At 46.2% G+C, this 19,808-nt stretch overlaps 1 protein-coding gene across 16 annotated transcripts in view; it reads right to left on the bottom strand.

Annotated features, from left to right (window-relative positions):
* MAP2 (microtubule associated protein 2) overlaps window positions 1-19,808 on the bottom strand; it is a 1,132,493-nt gene that overhangs the window by 422,240 nt on the left and 690,445 nt on the right. For all 16 annotated transcript variants that reach the window (XM_085648606.1, XM_085648602.1, XM_085648605.1 and 13 more), the window contains one exon: window positions 17,369-17,654. In XM_085648606.1, coding sequence (XP_085504732.1) covers window positions 17,369-17,630 — 262 coding nt within the window. In that variant the 5' untranslated portion in view covers window positions 17,631-17,654. The remainder of the gene's footprint in view (window positions 1-17,368; window positions 17,655-19,808) is intronic.

The following is a 19,808-nucleotide window of genomic DNA, read 5'->3' on the forward strand; positions in this document are numbered from 1 at the left end:
TTGGTCATGTTGTACACCAGCTTGGCTGCTGTTCAGCATGGCTAAAACTTAGTGGCATAGAAGAGAGTGGAATGGCAAAGAGTGGAATAGAGTGTTGTAGAGTGGAGTGGCATAGAGTGCCATGTATTGGAGTGCCATAAAGTGGAGTCACGTACAGTGGCGTACAGTAGCGTAGGGTTGAGTGGCATAAAGTAGAGTGGACTGTGAAGAGTGCATTGGCGTAGACTTTTGCAGAGTTTAGTGGCGTGGAGTGAAGCAGCATAGTATTCAGCAGTATACAATGCACAATCGTAGGATGTAGTGGCGTAGTTTAGAGTGTTGCCTTGTAGAGTCCAGTGTCGTCCAGTGAAGTGGGGCAGAGTAGAGTGGTGCACAGTAGAGTAGAGGGGCATAGAGTACAGTGGCATAAAGTGAAACGGTGCAGAGTAAAGTAGCTGGGAGTAGAGTGCAGTGGCATAGAGTAGTGCAGAGTACAGTGGCATGGAACACAGGCACCCCTACACTATGGTGCAAGGGTGCCTGTGTTGGCGCTAGGCAGCTAAAGTTAGCAACAGCGCAGGGGGAAATGCAGGACTGCACCCTATTCTAATAAATAAGGTGCAGCCCTGCATTTCTAAAGTGACGAAGCATGTGGTTAGCCATCTTGGCTCACCAACACGCTTCGCAACTTTATTGTAAATATGCCCCTATATTTCTCATCATTACTGCATACCATTTTCAGGAATTGTAATTTTGAGGTTTGCAGAATTTGATTATCGCAAATCAGATAGAAACCTTTAGGTAAAAGTGTCTCTCACCGTTTTTGTACACAGCTACTCACAGGGTTTTGAGCAAAAAGCCTCTTGGCTACGGTGTCCCTCGGTCCTCTGTCCTTTCTGAAGCCCGCAGCTACCAGACTAATCAGTTGTCTTGGAATCTGCTGCTTCAGACACAGGTATGCAGAAGGCAATGTTTCCCATTTGAGTAGGTTGGGCAGTTGCCTTCTCCAGTTCTTGCAAGCAAGTTCGGCCAAGGGGAGAAATGTTTACAAGAGAGACCAACTCTTCATTTATATATAGTCAAAGGATTCAGAAAATGTTTCATGAGCCAAAAAAGGCACAGCCATTGGGCTCCAGTATGGCAATATAAATGAAAAATCAGTATTGTTGGTTCAATTTCAATGTCATAACTGTAGTGATCCTAAGGGTTCCCTAGGCTGACGTACATCCCTAAATTACTACAGTGAAGCACAGCAAACACTTCATAGGTTTTGTTTGGGACGGCCCAAGTAAACCATCAAATAAACTGACAATGCCAATATTCATGAGGTATCTATTAGTAAGAGCTCTCTCTCTCTCCATTCACCCCCCCCCCACTCTTGTAATCAAAAAAGGAAGCCTCGGATGACCTTTGAGTCAGCAGTTGCCATGGCTCTTTAGGGGTCAATCCTGAGCAGTTGGGCGAATTAGGAAACTGATGGGCCTTTTTGGGTTGGCTTTGACCCAGCCTTTCCCATGGAGGGTCGTTATCATTTACATAACCCATATATATATAATTGTTATACAAGTATAAACTTGAAAGCAATATATCTGCACAAATTTGTGATTTTGTTATAAAATTACATATACATTTACCAAGTTGTGCATGTAGGTGCCTAGTTATCAGCATGCACATCAAATGTAGCGCACTATAGTTCAGGTGTGTGTCTCATATACAGCACACGCATCACTAGTGCCAGTTTAGCACTATTGATGCGTACGTTATCAGGCTCCTCTGTACTAGCGGGAAGAGGTGGTCCAGTTCATCACAGGCACTTGGGGACTGAGGTACGTATACAGCCCTCATAGGAAGTCACATAAAGCTGAAAGCGTGAGAGTTCGTACAACTGGGCATAGTATTTTTTTATGATTGTCTTATGCAACTCTACATGGCACAGATTTAGGGGCATATTATCAAGCCATTTATCGCCGCGTTTTTTTTTAACACCCTATTACCAAGCTGTCGCTAACAGGCGCTAGCAAGAGATTTCCTGCGATAGAAGCCTTTTTTTATTATCGCATTGCATGCCAGCAATAGTTATCGCTAATGACATGCAAAGTAGGCATTTCTTCTCGAAAATTCTCGAAAAACGTCGCTAACACCACATCGCACTATTAGCAATGATGGCCCGGACCTGCGAAGCGATAAAAAAAGTCGTGCTAAGGCCCCTTAGCTGCAGCAACTTAAGACCAGGAAAAAGCTGGTCTAAAAGTGGTGATAAAGGGAGGCATATAAGAGAGAGTAGCTCAGAGCCCCATCTGAAGACCCACTGACGCCATGGAGGTACTAATCATTCAGCTTGGAGCCCCACAAAGGCAACCACCGCCACTGCCTCCTCCCCCAGGACCACCACTGAGGCAGCCTCAAAGAAGACAGCGGGCCCTGTGCAGACATCTCAGCCTTGCAGACCTAATGCCAGAGGATTGCATTGTCCACTACAGGCTCAAAAGGACATCCATCCAACACATCCTGAACCTGATAGCCCATAGGCTGATGGCACCAACACAGCAGAGAACCAACATCCCTCCGCAGACAAAGCTGCTGGCTGTGCTGCACATGTTGGCCTCTGGGACCTTTCAACCAACAATGGCCAGAGTCGGCGGAGTTTCACAGGCAGCCTTTTCAATCTTCCTCCTGACTGTCTTGGATGGCATACTCAGCCTGATACACCAGCACCTTCACTTCCCCAACACTGTTCAGGAACAGATTGAGATCAAGCAAGCCTTTCACGCCATAGCCGGATTCCCACAAGTGTTGGGGACAATTGACTGCACACATGTGTGCTTCTAATCCTTGTACATTTGAATTAAAGGGTGCTAGGAGTGCAAAACGAGGTGCAGCGCTTATTTTGAACCGGTGGATGTCGATGAGGACCACCAGCACTTATTTCACAGTTAACATGTATAACACTGGAATGGTAAGACTATGGCAAGAAAAGATGTGGCTTGGGCAGGGGATGCGAAGCCGGAACAGTTAGGAACCACGGGGAACCCCTTCCGGCCGTGGGAACACACACAAAGGTAGTGAGGCGGAAAGCCAGCAAAAAGTGTTGCTCAGCAGTTGGGCGCAGGATTCAAACATGTGAGCCGCCCAATAGGAGAGTGAGGGTGGGGCGAGAAAAGAAAGGTCAAAAGGGAGGGCACTGGCCCCTATGTTCACAACTGACCTGGCCTTGTAAACTGACCTCGCTTTGGACACCGCCATCGACTACAGCAGCCTTGCCCCGAAATCTCCTGGTGGCGTGCTCCCCTCATGCAGCGGAAGATCAGCATTGCCGCCAAACAGCACAGGCAGCCTCTGGCCAGCCAGCAACAGCATTACGGGGAACTGGGGCTGTACCTGGGTCAGAGGAGTACCAGCAAGGCCTTCAGGGAGCAGTGCGGACAGGTCCTGATTGAGGACGGGGAGGAGGGGCACGCCCCGCGGCGAGCATATCGACACCGTGGTGAGGCGACGGGATGGCGAGCCAAAAGGTTTTTCTCCCCCGCGGCAACCTGCGGCACTCAGAGCTGTGACTGAGGCAGGCAAACTGAACCATAGCGAAGCTCCGGAGAGACAGGGGACAGGTCCAAGACAAGGAGAGAGGTCAGTGGCGGAGCAGGGGTGTGCTAAAGGAAGGAGACCTTGATACAAAGGCAGCACAAGGCTGCCGGAGCTGCAAACAAAGGATCCTTAGCCTCTGGCGAGGCAGGGGGCGGTGTGACAATACGAGGGGAATCGAGCTCACAGTAACAAGGCCAGCACCTGGGAAGGAGAGCCAGAAGCAAATCCAGTAATGTCAAGCAGGCACAGAAGGCGGGCGGTGCGCTTCCGGGAGGAAGTGGCCCACCAGGAGAAAGCAAGAGCAGTGCGAGGGGCACAGAGCACTGTAGATAGATTCCAGCCCAGAGCTGGATGAAGACCTGGAAGCCATGCTGGAGAAAGTAAGGGCATTGATTGAGAGGAGGGGAAAGAAATGGGTGGAGCAGCAGATGGCTGCTGGAATGCATGAGAGGCCAGCAAAGAGACCCAGACTGGCCACCAAGGAAATCACAGAGCTGCTGAGACATGGGGACACTCACCCTTTCAGCAACATGGCACACACCTCCCAACATTTATGCCATGGTGACAGTGGGCAGGGCCAAATACTCAAATGGGCGCAGGCTACCCCCCTTGTCTGCCCTGGGGCTACCCCCGGAAACCACAAGCCTCAGGGCAGACAAAGGGCACGAAAAATATGCCAGGCACCAAAAAGACAACGAGGAAACAAAGGGAGCCCAGCGGGGCAGGTGGAAGCAGGAGTGCGGGGGCAGACTGTTACCGATAAAGGAGATAACGAAGGCCCTGCAAAAGGCTCAGCAGTGACGAGGGGGGCTGAGCCGGGCAAAGCCAGAGCAAAGGGGGGGCCGGCCCCAAGCCCGCTAAAATGAGTACATTTGCCCGTCCCTGGGGACCCACCAATCACAGCCTGTGTAACAGGGTTAGCCGGCCTTATACCACTGTCAGTGAAAGAAAGGATATGGAGGAAAGAGTACATTGATATTTTCTCATTACTAGAAGTGCAGCAAGCAGGGTAGAACCTAACAACGCATGACAACAAAGAGGAGGATATAAGAGACAAGCACAAACCCAGGAAAGAGAGGTCAATAGAGAACTGGCTGCGGGCCTTTAGGACCCTAGCATATGTGTTTGTAGAAAAAGTCCCACAGAGTGTGGTGACACTGTTCCTGCATGAGCAAAAGTTGCATGAGGCACAGCAGAAATATGAAGGGGAAGCATGGCTTCACTATGACGAAGGTTTCCGGGAGAAGATGCAGACGTGGCCGGTCATAGAATGGGACCACCAGGATATAGAGGGGTTCACAAGTCATATGGTGGCCACCAGGGAAGGGATAGGAGCACAATTTGCATCCCTCAGGGTTCAAAGGTACATACGAGGGTCACATGCAGGGCGCAAAAAACAAGGGTCTTACTGGGGGCAAAGCCGGAAAGGGACGCACCTTAGCATCCTGCAAGTTTGACAAGGACAAGTCTGGGCACACCTGTAGGTTTAGACACAGCTGTGGCAACTGTGGTGGCACCCACCCTGCTATCCAATGCAAGCAAACCAAAGGCGCAGAGGACAGCGGAGATGACAACTCCAAGAAATAGCAAAAGGCAGGAGGAGTCACCCAAAAGGGAGGAGGAGGCCGTGGGCAACAGAAGGAACATTACCCACACCCATCAAGGTCAGGAGAATGGTACATTTACTGAGCAGCTACCCAATAATGAGTGACAGACAACTACTGGCCGAGGGTTTCACAGCAGGATTTTCCATACTTTACAAGGGCTCATTAGCCCCATGCCTCAGTCAGAATCTAAGAACCATACGGGACAACCCGGAGGTAGCCAGACAAAAGGTAAAGAAGGAGGTCCAACTTGGGAGAGTGGCAGGCCCTTACAGCAACCCCCTTTAAAGAATTTCATAGTATCCCCATTGGGGGTGGTACCGAAGAAGGAGGCGGGGAAATACCGCCTCATATACCACTTGTCACACCCACAAGGGGAATGAATAAATGACGGACTAGAGCTGAGTAGCTGCTCGGTGTCCTATGCCTCAGTGGATGAGGCGGTTGAGATAATTAGACCGGCAGGTAAGGGGGTGCTGCTAGCCAAAATAGACATAGAATCCGCCTTCCGTCTCCTGCCAGTACATCCCAAAAGCCACCACCTACTAGGTTTCCAGCTAGACGGTGCTTACTATGACAGATGCCTGTCTCGGGGTTGCACAATCTCTTGTGCCTATTTTGAATCATTCAGCAGTTCCCTGGAGTGGGAGTTGCGGGCACGCCACCTGGCTAGGGGACACATTCACTACCCGGATGACTTCATGTTATTGGCCAACCACGAACAGGCAAATGCAGAAGTTTACTCCACCGGTTTGAGGACTTGGTGGTGGTACTAGGAGTTCCATTGGCCCTAGACATGTCAGGGGGCCTGTGAACAAGCCTATCCTTCCTAGGGATTGAGATAGACTTGGTAGGGGGGATATGCAGGCTGCCCACTGCAAAAGTAGTGTAGCTCATGTAAATATTGAGTCAGCTGTTACAAAAAAGGAAGGCGGCCCTGGGCAAGCTACAGCAACTGCTTGGGAAGCTCAACTTTGTGAACAGAGTGATCCCGGCAGGGCAGTCTTTCGCTAGGCGATTAGTCTAGTTGACAAAGGGCCTGATAACGAAACATCACAGGGTGCGCCTCACACAGGGGGTGAAGAAGTACCTGGAGCAACGAGACACATTCCTATCCGGTTTTGATGGCACCCTCATGTGGAGAGCGCCATGGGTAACGTCCAAACAGCTGGAACTTTTCACGAATGCCACGGCTTCGGGCAATCCTGGCCACTGCCTGGACAGCAGCATGCTGGCCAGACGGATGGCACAGCGCAGGTATCACAGGGAACATCACACTCTTAGAGCTCTTCCCCATCGTAGTGGCCTTAGCCATATGGGAAGAAAGGCTAGCGAACAGGCAGATCATACTATGGTCAGAAAATCATGTGGTGGTTCAGGCAATAAACCTGGGAACAGCAAAAGGCCCAGCAGTAGTAAGACTGCTGCGACAGCTAGTGGACTGCCAGCTGAGGAAAAACATACTGATTAGGGCCCGACAAATTGCAGAGGTGGAAAACTCAATAGCTGATGTGATCTCTCATTTTCAGTGGGACAGATTCAAGACACTGACGCCAGATGCAGAGCAGAGCATGACACCTGTTCCCGGGAAACTATTGAACCTTGTGGCCCTGAGCTGAGGATGATGGTTGAAAATGCATTGGCCTCCAAAACAGCGAAGAGATACCGAAACTGTTGGGAGAGCAATAAAAGGCTCGGGTAGGTTGTAGCCCAGGCGGAAAGAATGGAGAAGGCCCATTGACTTTAGGGTCCTGAGGCCAGTGATGGGGATGTAAGCAGAGAAATGTATATCACACCAGTTGAGAGTGTTTTTCAGGGCAGCGTTTGCCCTAGCCTTCTTCCGAGCTTAGAGAGTCAGCAAGCTGGTGGCTTCTGCCAAAGAGACTCCAGGGTCAGCATGTGTGTACACGGGGGACCTACAGATGGGAGATGGGTCCATGATAAAGCACCTGAGATGGTCAAAGACAGACAAGGATGGCAAAGGGAAGCACACACAGATCAACTGCACTGAGAACAGTGCGTGCTGCTCAGTGTGCCTCATGCAGGAGTACAAGAAACAGGCAGTACACCCCTCTAAGACCACTATTCTTACACAAGGAAGGAACATGCCTCAGCCAGTTTCAATTCACTGCAGTACTAAGGAAAGCCCTGGAAAGGGTTGGTTTCCCGCCCAGGGAGTTCGGGTCACACTCAAAGGGTACATATGGCCATCAGGTGTCTGAGTTTTGTTTATTTCCCACCAGATCCACTGTGGGTCGGCAGGAGGTGTAGATCATGGGGCATTCTTACATCACACGGGCGCAATGCTGTGCAGTGGCACGCAAAGACTTTAAAACAATACGGCTGAAGAACGCAGAGGTGACATGGCTGGGGGAATCCAGCATGAAGTGGAAACAGCTGCTCTCAGCAGTACAAGAGGCAATGCAGCGAAGAGGGCTGCCGGATGCGGTAGCCATTGGCCTAGGAGGGAACAACCTGGCAAGCATTGGAAGGAGGAAGCTGCTAGGGGCAATGTCACCAGCGCTAGCGGGAATGGCCAGGATAGTCCGCCCAGCAGACATCATAACGGTCAGAGTTAATAGCTCGACTGGTATGGAGAGGGGCTATTGATCAAGAGGCCATGGACAAATCTAGGCATAAGATGAACATTACAATGGCAAAAATATGCAGGGCCAATGGATGGGGCTTCGTATGGCATGAGCTGATCAACCTTAGGTCACCAGGTTACCACGCAGAGGATGGGGTACACTTAACCCGGTGGGCATGGATATGTTCCTACTCAATATAGTCGGAGTTCTGGAGCAGCTGAGTTTCTCATGAGCCAGCAAAGGGGAGGACTGCCACTGATTGGGAAACCGTTGGCAGCATGGCGGAGGCAGCACAGAAAGGTACCCATGGGAAAGAGTAACCTAGGTAGAAGAGCTGCTCAAACGGTGTCCTTAGTATGCCTCACAGCAGGGACATGGGGGAGCAGGTGACAGCACACAAAGACAGCCAGAATAGAAGAGCTGCTCAAACAGTGTCCTTGGGATGCCACATGGCAGTGGCACGGTTAGCAGGTGAGTGGTCAGCAAGGTTCCAGGGCAAGCGGAACAGCACTTGCCCCCCTGGGCCGGGTCTGACGGCCGCCCACAAGGTCGGTAGCAAGGGAAGCCTAGAACCGCAAACACTGCGATACCTGCAGAAGGAGCCATCTCGTAAGGTTAGTGCTGCCGCCCAGAAATGGAAGCAAAAACAAAAGGGAAAATTTTACTGACAAATATATATAACAATAAAACATGGGCTTTCGCATGACTAACCAATAAGTAGCAAAATGGATGATCCATGTTTTCAAATAATAAACTGCGGCCTTTCTTGCACCATAAAATGTTGCCTTTCAGAATGATGTGAGAGGAAAGGAAGTGCATTGTCTGGCCGAGAAGGAGAAGGGGGAGTGAACTCGCATCCCTTGGAGGGGTTGAGGTGTGGGCCGGGGAGGTGAAGTCGGACCAGTTAGGGACCATGGGAACCCATTCCAGCGGTGGGAACGCACACGAAGGATGCGAGGTGGAAAGCCCATGAAAAGTGTTGCGCAGCGACAAGGCGCAGGATTCGAGCCGCCCAATAGGAGAGCGAGGGTGGGGCAAGAAAGGTCAAAAGGGAGGGCACAGGCCCCTTTTGTTCACAAATGACCTAGCCTTGGAAACCCACACCAAAAAGTAGGGTATTCGCAGACGGGCTGCTCAGACAGTGACCTTGCGATGCCACATGGCAGAGGCACGGTGAGCAGGCGAGTAGTCAGCAAGGTTCCAGGGTAAGCGGAACAGTACTTGCAGCCCGGGCCGAGTCTGATGGCCTCCCACAAGATCAGTAGCAAGGGAAGACTAGAACTGCAAACACTGAGATACATGCAGAAGGGGCCACCGCTCAAGGTTAGTGCTGTCAGCCAGGATTGGAAGCGAAAACGAAAGGGGACAATGTTATTGACAATAAAGTATAACAATAAAACATAAGTTTTCGAATGACCAACCAGTAAGTTGCGAAATGGATGATCCACGTTTTGAAATAATAAACTGCAGCCTTTTATGCACCTTAAACTGTTGAAAAGGGGTGCAATGCCTGGCCAAAAAAGAGAAGGGGGAGTGAACTTGCACGTCTGAGAGGGGTTACAGAAAATAAAGATTTTAATTGATATTAACCCTTCATGTTGCTGTGGACTGTGAATGGCCCAGTGGTTATGTTGTCCGCTGCTGAACCAGGATGCCAAGTCTTAACTTTGGCTTTCTAAACTGTTCGAATTGCATGATCCTACAAAAATGATGCACTAAAGAGACTGTTTGCAGCACATTTTTTGCATGGTGCTGCGGCTGGCCTCTCCCTTTGCAGTGTAACGCATGCTCACAGTGGTTGCATTGCAAGGACATTAATCCGATTACGAATCATTGTGCCAATGAGTAAATATCGACCGCTTGCACTTGACAAATGGTTACCGCATGCCCTCGGCAGCACTAACCATTCCATTCTTTATGAACGAAAAAATTGCAAAAAGTATCTGTGCGGTTCGTTGCGAATTGTAACACCATTTGTCAGCAAGCTTTTCCTTGCAACGCTGAAAGAATTTCAATGCTTGCACTGTGATTTGTAATGACCATTACAATTTAGAACTGTGGCTATGAAAAAACAAAGTTTTTAGCATCAGGCTCTTCACCTTGCTATGCCTCAGTTTCCTTATCTGCCAAAACAGGGTTAATCCTAGCGTGGAGTGCTACAAAAAAAGCGGCATTAAAATGTCTTTTTGTGTTCCTTGTGTCTCTTGGTGATTGCATGCCGGCTGCATCTGGGTGCTATCTCAGTGTGTGGGTTTCTGAAGAAGTATATGTTAGATTTTGTGTCTCAATGTACTTTGTATGCATGCTGATAAGTATTTTGTGTAGGTGGGTGTTAGAGGCTTGAGGATAGCTGAGTGTGTGTGTTCTAGAAAGGAGGACTGGCGCATAAATGGATTTTTCCCATTAATATTCTTCATTGAAAGGTTCTGTGAGTGCCTATTAATTTTCCCTTCCCCCATAAAGGTTAACTAGAAGAAGCGGGGGAGAGGGTGGGTGATGTGCAAGTGAGGGGAGAGGGGTAGACGAAGGCAGTTCATAGGGAAGAAGGCCACTGAAGGAAATATTGCCTGCCCGGCTTTACAGCACCACAGTTTTACTGACTAGAAGAAGCGGGGGAGAGGGTGGGTGATGTGCAAGTGCGGGGGGAGGGGTAGACGAAGGCAGTTCATAGGGAAGAAGGCTACTGAAGGAAATATTGCCTGCCCGGCTTTACAGTACCACAGTTTTACTGACTAGAAGAAGCGGGGGAGAGGGTGGGTGATGTGCAAGTGAGGGGGGAGGGGTAGACGAAGGCAGTTCATAGGGAAGAAGGCTACTGAAGGAAATATTGCCTGCCCGGCTTTACAGCACCACAGTTTTACTGACTAGAAGAAGCGGGGGAGAGGGTGGGTGATGTGCAAGTGAGGGGGGAGGGGTAGACGAAGGCAGTTCATAGGGAAGAAGGCTACTGAAGGAAATATTGCCTGCCCGGCTTTACAGTACCACAGTTTTACTGACTAGAAGAAGCGGGGGAGAGGGTGGGTGATGTGCAAGTGAGGGGGGAGGGGTAGACGAAGGCAGTTCATAGGGAAGAAGGCTACTGAAGGAAATATTGCCTGCCCGGCTTTACAGTACCACAGTTTTACTGACTAGAAGAAGCGGGGGAGAGGGTGGGTGATGTGCAAGTGCGGGGGGAGGGGTAGACGAAGGCAGTTCATAGGGAAGAAGGCTACTGAAGGAAATATTGCCTGCCCGGCTTTACAGTACCACAGTTTTACTGACTAGAAGAAGCGGGGGAGAGGGTGGGTGATGTGCAAGTGCGGGGGGAGGGGTAGACGAAGGCAGTTCATAGGGAAGAAGGCTACTGAAGGAAATATTGCCTGCCCGGCTTTACAGTACCACAGTTTTACTGACTAGAAGAAGCGGGGGAGAGGGTGGGTGATGTGCAAGTGAGGGGGGAGGGGTAGACGAAGGCAGTTCATAGGGAAGAAGGCTACTGAAGGAAATATTGCCTGCCCGGCTTTACAGCACCACAGTTTTACTGACTAGAAGAAGCGGGGGAGAGGGTGGGTGATGTGCAAGTGAGGGGGGAGGGGTAGACGAAGGCAGTTCATAGGGAAGAAGGCTACTGAAGGAAATATTGCCTGCCCGGCTTTACAGTACCACAGTTTTACTGACTAGAAGAAGCGGGGGAGAGGGTGGGTGATGTGCAAGTGAGGGGGGAGGGGTAGACGAAGGCAGTTCATAGGGAAGAAGGCTACTGAAGGAAATATTGCCTGCCCGGCTTTACAGCACCTCAGTTTTACTGACTAGAAGAAGCGGGGGAGAGGGTGGGTGATGTGCAAGTGCGGTGGGAGGGGTAGACGAAGGCAGTTCATAGGGAAGGAGGCTACTGAAGGAAATATTGCCTGCCCGGCTTTACAGTACCACAGTTTTACTGACTAGAAGAAGCGGGGAGAGGGTGGGTGATGTGCAAGTGAGGGGGGGGGGGTAGACGAAGGCAGTTCATAGGGAAGAAGGCTACTGAAGGAAATATTGCCTGCCCGGCTTTACAGCACCTCAGTTTTACTGACTAGAAGAAGCGGGGGAGAGGGTGGGTGATGTGCAAGTGCGGGGGGAGGGGTAGACGAAGGCAGTTCATAGGGAAGAAGGCTACTGAAGGAAATATTGCCTGCCCGGCTTTACAGCACCACAGTTTTACTGACTAGAAGAAGCGGGGGAGAGGGTGGGTGATGTGCAAGTGCGGGGGGAGGGGTAGACGAAGGCAGTTCATAGGGAAGAAGGCTACTGAAGGAAATATTGCCTGCCCGGCTTTACAGTACCACAGTTTTACTGACTAGAAGAAGCGGGGGAGAGGGTGGGTGATGTGCAAGTGAGGGGGGAGGGGTAGACGAAGGCAGTTCATAGGGAAGAAGGCTACTGAAGGAAATATTGCCTGCCCGGCTTTACAGTACCACAGTTCTACTGACTAGAAGAAGCGGGGGAGAGGGTGGGTGATGTGCAAGTGCGGGGGGAGGGGTAGACGAAGGCAGTTCATAGGGAAGAAGGCTACTGAAGGAAATATTGCCTGCCCGGCTTTACAGCACCACAGTTTTACTGACTAGAAGAAGCGGGGGAGAGGGTGGGTGATGTGCAAGTGCGGGGGGAGGGGTAGACGAAGGCAGTCCATAGGGAAGAAGGCTACTGAAGGAAATATTGCCTGCCCGGCTTTACAGCACCACAGTTTTACTGCCACAGGCAGCAGAGTGGGTGAGTCTCACCCAAATCAAGCTGCAGCCCCATAATGTAAGCTCCAACATGAGGAGGGAGAACGACAATCAGAGGCCTGTGCGCAGGAGCCCTGTCAACCATCACTGGTACAGACTAGACCGGCACAGCCAGGGCCCCACTGGTGAACCAAAAGCAGCCCTGGCACAAATGCTCAAACTAGCCCTGCTCCCGTCGTCACTTCGGACTGTCTCTATCTATCCACCCATTCTCTCTTTCCTTTTCTTCTCTCTTATAGCTTTCGCTCTAGCATCTCCTTAGCTTCTCCCTCTCTTTCTCTTTCCTTTGATGCCTCTGTTTGAGGGCTGCAATTAAGCTCGTGTACCTGAGGGAAGTGACATAGGCACCAGCAGCAGGCCTGAGCTTTGTAAACCGGCCTACAAGGCAGTCGCTTTGAGCAAAAATAATGGGGTGACCCGGTGTCCCTCAGAACCTGGGTGGGCGTATAATATAAATACAATGGTTCTGTCGGGAATTTCTAATTTCTTTTAGAAAGTTCAAAAAATATTCATTACATGTAACAGATATCAGATAAATGAGGAAAAAAGCACACACCAATAAAAAGTTTGCAATTTGGTAATTTAAGGGAATAAAGTATTATGGACTGTCGTAATGCATAAATTCAAAAGAGCAAAATATTGGTGACATGTGATGATAAATAGTTTATACAATATATTTCAAATGCGGTAAAAGTGAATAAGTAGAATAGAAAGGTACATTATTTCTTGATATGTCTTTATGGTTTTTCACATATGCTACAAGATCCTATGTGTATTAATCTGTGATCAGAAGCATTGTGTAGACATATTTTGACGCACCCTTATATGTCTACACAATGCTTCAGATCACAGAATAATTCACATAGGATCTTTTAGCATATGTGAAAAACCATAAAGACATATCAAGAAATAATGTACCTTTCTATTACCGCATATGAAATATATTGTATATACTATTTATCATCACATGTCACTTTATCACCACAAGTCACCAATATTTACCCTTTTGAACTTATTTATTATGACTGCCCATAATACTTTATTCCCTTAAATTACCAAATAAGTACCCTTGTACCAGCCCTTCTACCTTGCCACTTCTTTCAAAATTCTCCTCTTCAGATCAGCTTTCACTTCGTTCACTCTACTGAAACAGCATTTTCCATCAGTTACAGATTGACTTCTGCTCAACTCCTCATTTCCCATTCAGCTTGATCTGCCTTTGACTTTTGGCCAGTTCAGCACACTATATTTAGCGATCCCTCCTCTTTGGGTATTTTGTGAAGTTTTTAGTGTCTCTTCTCCTTTCTGTCATATTGGTCTGGCTCTTCACCTTCACTTTTCCTCTTCTCTTTGGGGCACCCCAGGACTCCATTCATGACCATTTATCTATTTTTTAACTTTCATTTCATCTATATTTCCCCCATTCGCTTGCAGCTGAGACTCCGATTGTTATACAATTTTTGTCTCATATACAGTATCTGTCACATTGTTTCTCCAACTGTCTATGCCTTTTAAATTTTAAGATCACAGTTATGCTCTGCACATCAAACCTTTTAGAAGGGCATGCATACCTAGCAATCCTCTTCCTAATTTTCCCCTAACCTCTGCTCTATTAAGATATCCCCTCTAATTCTGATGTAAATCTAAACATCATCCTTGATTCATCCTTTCTCTTTCAGCTACTTTCTCTTCCATACCTTGCATTTGTTGTTTGCAGATGTCCAACTCTTATGAAGTATGTTCCTTTATCTCGTTTAGTACTAATAGACTTCTCATTCATACCCACAATTCATTGAGTGGCTTTGTGTTGAAATATTAACTGCTGAAACATTCTGTTAACAAAATACTGCTGCCAAAAACCTGTGGACCAAAATATCAAAACCATGAGTCATATAGGTAAGTATAGATTTGCTATTCTTAACTTTACGTCCCTGAAGATATATATTCAGTTGTAAATGTTAAGGAAGACAACCCCTATCTTGGCCATCATTTTTCCTTTCTATTAATTCTCTTCTACCTTTCTTGGCAATCCACTGTCTACATTCCCCACAAAAATAATTTTTGTAATATTAGAAAGCACAAATTAGGCCTCACCTACAGATTTGACTGGGTTTTATGCTTTTTCTAACCCTTATCAGAGTTTCCTTGCATCTTCCTTCCTTCCTTTGAGTGAACTCATCCCACCTTCACATGTCATCCTGCGCCATTGCCGTCCTCCCTGTTTTCTTTTCATTTATTATAATTGAGGCAAGGTGTTGGGATGCCATCTCCATTGATACCTGCACTTCATTCAACCTTAAAATCTTTAAATTGCATGTCAATGTTAATCTCTTTTCCTAAGCCTTTTCCACGTATTCCCTCTAATTTATCATTTACAAAAAACACCAATACCATGTTATTGTCTTACGGTGCCTAAATAGCACTTTGTCAAAACAACCCTAAGAAATGTCAGACAAATAAATAAATGCAATGTATGCACATTCTCTAGCAATCATAAAACTACCACTAACAGACAGTCTTACAGTCATGTTAGCAGATGTACAGCGGCACTGCTAAAAATGGTAAAAGGCCTGCAAGCTTGGATGAAGCAGGAATTCCCTCTACTTTACCCTTTGATACCCGTCATATTACCCTAGCTATCCGTGGTCCCAGGGGATCATGAAGACAGCAGCAGGTTTTATTTTCTATAGTTTTTTCTTCTGGCCCTTCCTCCCATCCCTCAGCAGTATAGGACCCAACAGGAGCCTAATGAAATGCTATGGATGCTTAACAAGATACCCTTCCTCTGATTTCATTGGAGCTCAAAGGTTGCATGATGTCACTTCCTCCACCGTGGCACTTTGGCAAATCAGTGTCCATTTCCACAGGGATGGGAAGTAGTAATGTATTAGTGCACCTGGAAACTAGTGCCAAACATGAGATCACTTAGCCAGGGGAATGGTAGAGTCAACACAGATGGGCCTCCACGTGTTAGAATATGTACCATAACTCTAAGAATAAAAGATCTTGGTAGTCTTTTTTTTATATCTTTATCTACGTGATGCCAACCCTCTGGGATTTCTCGTCAGTGGACACAATTGGAAAACTTCAGTATTCCATACTGTGAAAACAAAAAATATATACTGTAGTGGTTACCCTGCTTTCTTTGGAAGCAAGGGACTTGGGTTTTAATTGTTTCTTCCTTGCTTAACAAAATTGTGTGATCCTGCACTAATCATTGTGCGTCCCCGGGCATCAGCACCCTTGTGTCAGCACTGCGAGTGCTGAGATAAAGGTTTCCCTCTGGTATAAAGTGATGTTAAAAGAAGTCCTCTCCTCTGTTTCCCTGTACATTCCAGAAAACCCCAGAAAATTCAGTCACCCAGCAGAAAAGCAGAAGCTTGCTCTGGCAGCATTAGGTTCTATCAGTGGATTGACAGATTGATTTGTGACACATCTTCCATTTGACAGGATTAATTCCCAAGAGTTGCAGGATTGGGAAATGTTTGTGGAGATGCTGGTGCATGACATTTCCTGTCAAGAGAGCAGCCGCATTAGAACATACAGGGAATACCTGTAACTCCCCAGAGTAAGACTACAATAAACCCCTTCATTTCTGACATCTGGAAGGCACTCCTGTCTGGTCCATCTAACTGGATAACAATTCTTGTCAAGTGGAAAACAAAGGAATAATCTGATTTCTTCATATTGTAAGGTACATCTGCAGCAGACATACCTGCAGTTTGAATAGGCACCTCAGTTCCAGCCCTGCCCACCATTCGAGGCAGTCCACCACTGCTGGTTCTTTCCTGTGAGTTTGCTAGTCCCATCCATCAAATCAAACCCCAGATTGTGAGTTGTCCCTTGGTGCAGGAGGTAGGTGCAACCAGTATTCAATACCATGTGCAGATAAGTAAGTGGCCTTAGTAGATTTCGAACCAAACGCATTACCAAAGCCAGTAGGTCTGTCCTTGGCATTCTGTTGGAATGGTTAGATTATCTTGATTTTTGGATGGACGATTACACCACAAAAAGAAAATATACTGCCACCTACAAGTGACAGACATGTAATTGGAATCATTTTTTTGATTTTAAAAACGAATTTACCTTTGCATAATATTTAAATATGATGCTGTGGATGATTCCTAGCAAACAGTTGCAATTTGAACAGGCATAAAAATCCTTCACAGGAAAATATGATTCTCAACAGTGTATATAAAAATACCATTGGTTTTATAGTACAGTTAGTTACCTGAGGAATAATTTAAGCACAGAAGGATAACAAAAAAAATAAAAAGGATAAAGATTGAGAAAAAACCCACACATTAGCAAGTAAAGCATTCTTTGGGTTTGGAGTGAGTGTCATTTCTGTGTTAGATCTGGCAGCTCTATGGAATTACTGTCATCTATAAATACTCCCTGCGGTTTCTAGTTCAAAGGATTTTCTGTAAGGGATAATGGAAAACCACGTTTCCAGTGACAATGGAAAACATAACACAGAAAATGGATAGTATTCCATGCATTTTCTTAGGAAAATCAATGTGGTTTTCTTGAAATTCAATAAACAATCTCAGTATAGCACAGCAAAGCAAAAGATTGTTTTTCTTACAAAGAAATGTCTGCAGAGACCGGAGATAAAATGTTTCCGGAGAACGGCTGGGAATAACTTGTGGGTCTGATGGTTTCATTGATGCTTTGGAGCTAAGTGGTCAACCCGGGTTATTATCCTGACTTCTCCACCTGATCCAAATGCTTGGTCCTGAATGTATTAGTTTATCTCACCTTGTCCCTCTGGTCCCTTATCTGCAAATATTAGGAGCACTTACAAATGCAGAATTAACATCAGTATTTAGTTCTCTGTCAATAAAGAGCAATCAATCTTCTCTGTTACCTGCAGTTTCTGTATCAGCAGAAGTGAACTCTCCATTCATTCCATTCTCTTTCGCTCGTGGGTATGAACCCTGATGGCTGCGTTCGCCGTACCCTCTCTCTTCTGGATCATGGAATGGAAATCCGTTAGCACTCCGCCCCATTCCATCACCTGGACTTCCTTGCTCCTTCATGTCTGGGGAGTGTGGGTGGGAGGCGGCCGCAGGCAACTGGCCGGGAGCCCACTGCGGTGGCATCCCTTCATCTTGTCGGTTATCCGCCATCCTTCCGCTTTCTTACGTGCTTCCCTGAAATCACAACAGACAGTATTGGATGAAGCCTGACTAACAACTCTTTTTCTGCATCATCTGAGTGCCCCCAGCAGCAGAGCTGATGAGTAAAGCAAGGTATGCCATGCTACGGTAATTGCATAACATGTTGCTTAGAATTATCTGCATATTCGCAACCAGAGTTGTCAATTTTTTAATAAGGCAGATATTCATCACGCTGATTTTACACATATGTCTTTGGCCTAATCAATGAAAAGAGGAGCCATCACTGTTTACTTTACTTTTTGCTCTTTTAGATTTACTGATCCCTCTTCTCAAAGCCTTTTGGTGGACCTAAAGGAGCAGCAATTAAATTTTTCACAAGCTACAATCCAATGCTTTTATGATAACACTTCCAGGAAGACATATACGAAACAATTTTGGGAAATAATAAGGCACAAATACAATACTGAAGCAATGTACATTTAAGATATTTTTAAAATAACGATGTTTCATTAATTAAAACATAGTAAGAGTCAAAAATAAGATTAGGTATGGAGGTAGAGATGGGTTTAAAAGTCAACACAGGCGTATATGTCTAGCCATAGATAGAGGAGGAGATAGAGGTGACGGTAGTTGCAGGTGTTAAGACAGGTAAATATGTTGACATAAGCTTAGAGATAAAAGCAGCAGTAGTGGAGAGGTACGCAGTATAGATAGCTGGAACGTTAGGGTTAAGTTTAAGGTAACAATTAGGATTGGTGCAAAATTGTATTTTTGTCATTAGTGTGGGCTATATAAAATAGAAAAATCAGCATGATGAATTGTTTATTTTGTGTTATTCATTTTAGTTCTTTTTTATAGCATTCTTCCTTTACATATCTATTGATATATGGAGTTTTATAGCTATACACTTTCTGCGTGATGCCTCTCGCTCAGAAAACCCTACCTCCAGCTTCCATCTGAGGATTTCAGAGACATTCATAAGGTAAGTTTCTCCATTTTGGCTTATTACACTTGATTTAAGAAAGTTCCTGGGAACATTCCATTTGAAAACAAGCTTTGGCAAAGCCAATAGGTACGGCCATGGCAAGCCTGTGTTATTGTTAATTTATGTGTAAAAAAACATTTTTATTGCAAGCATGTGAGGAACAGGAAGACAGGAAAACGTTGTTGTCTAAATGTGTTGGCTATATTCTTGCAATACAAATTTTACATTTAAAAATAATTAACCATTGTATATAATTTCCATTGAAAAGGATCAGTGCTTCCTAGCAGGCTGATGAACTTCGAATTGGTAGAGAAACGCATTTTAGTTATAATGTACATTACAGCGGAAATGGGATTCTTATTGACTCATAGAAAATGTATTATTGACTTTAAACTACTAGTACCTGAAGACAGTTTAAACACATAAGGTTGACTAAAACAAAATAATAAAATGGGATGAAGAAAGAAAAGAAAAAGGATTGGAAAAGAAAAGTATTGTTCCTTTGCATTGAAGTGCACTTCTTTTTAGGCAGATGTATACATGTGATCAGGCAAAATGCCATCATTCACAATGCCAGATATCCAATGACTGAAGTGGGTTGCCCCACTGCCCCCATTCTATGCACTGTGGTTGGTGGTTGGTGCAAGAAAACGACAGTTGAACAGACCAATAGATGAATTGGTCCATGAATAGGTTCTCTTTTTATGTATATATGTATGTTTCTTTTATTTATGCCATTAATTAGTTAATAACGTGGCAGTCCCCAATTTTATTAACTTTTGTCTTAAAAAGTGCATGACCAATGTCATTTTGCATTGAGACTATTTCAGTTAATGATACATTCAAGCACCCTCAAAAATATATTTCTATTAACATCTATTGCACTGTGAACTGTTAGATACACGTTACATGAAACGCCTTACGAACAGCAGGTATTATAAAAGACAGGAAACTATGCTGTTTTACTGATAAAACTAATCACCCAGTGATCAGCCATGGTCTTGAAGAAGGCAGGGTGTTTTCCATATTTTTCAAAACATTGAACCTACATTTTCAGACATTGCTTTTGTCACACATAAAAATCATCCTTTAAATCTAGGTGGAAACTGTCTTCTGGCGGTTTCCATTTCCACCTGCTCTCCTACTCATTGATCAGTTTGTCAATCATTGGTGATCACTATGGTTGCAATGATTTGCAAACA

The sequence above is a fragment of the Triturus cristatus genome, chromosome 3_2 (genome assembly GCF_964204655.1).
Source record: "Triturus cristatus chromosome 3_2, aTriCri1.1, whole genome shotgun sequence".
NCBI classification, from domain to species: Eukaryota; Metazoa; Chordata; class Amphibia; order Caudata; family Salamandridae; genus Triturus; species Triturus cristatus.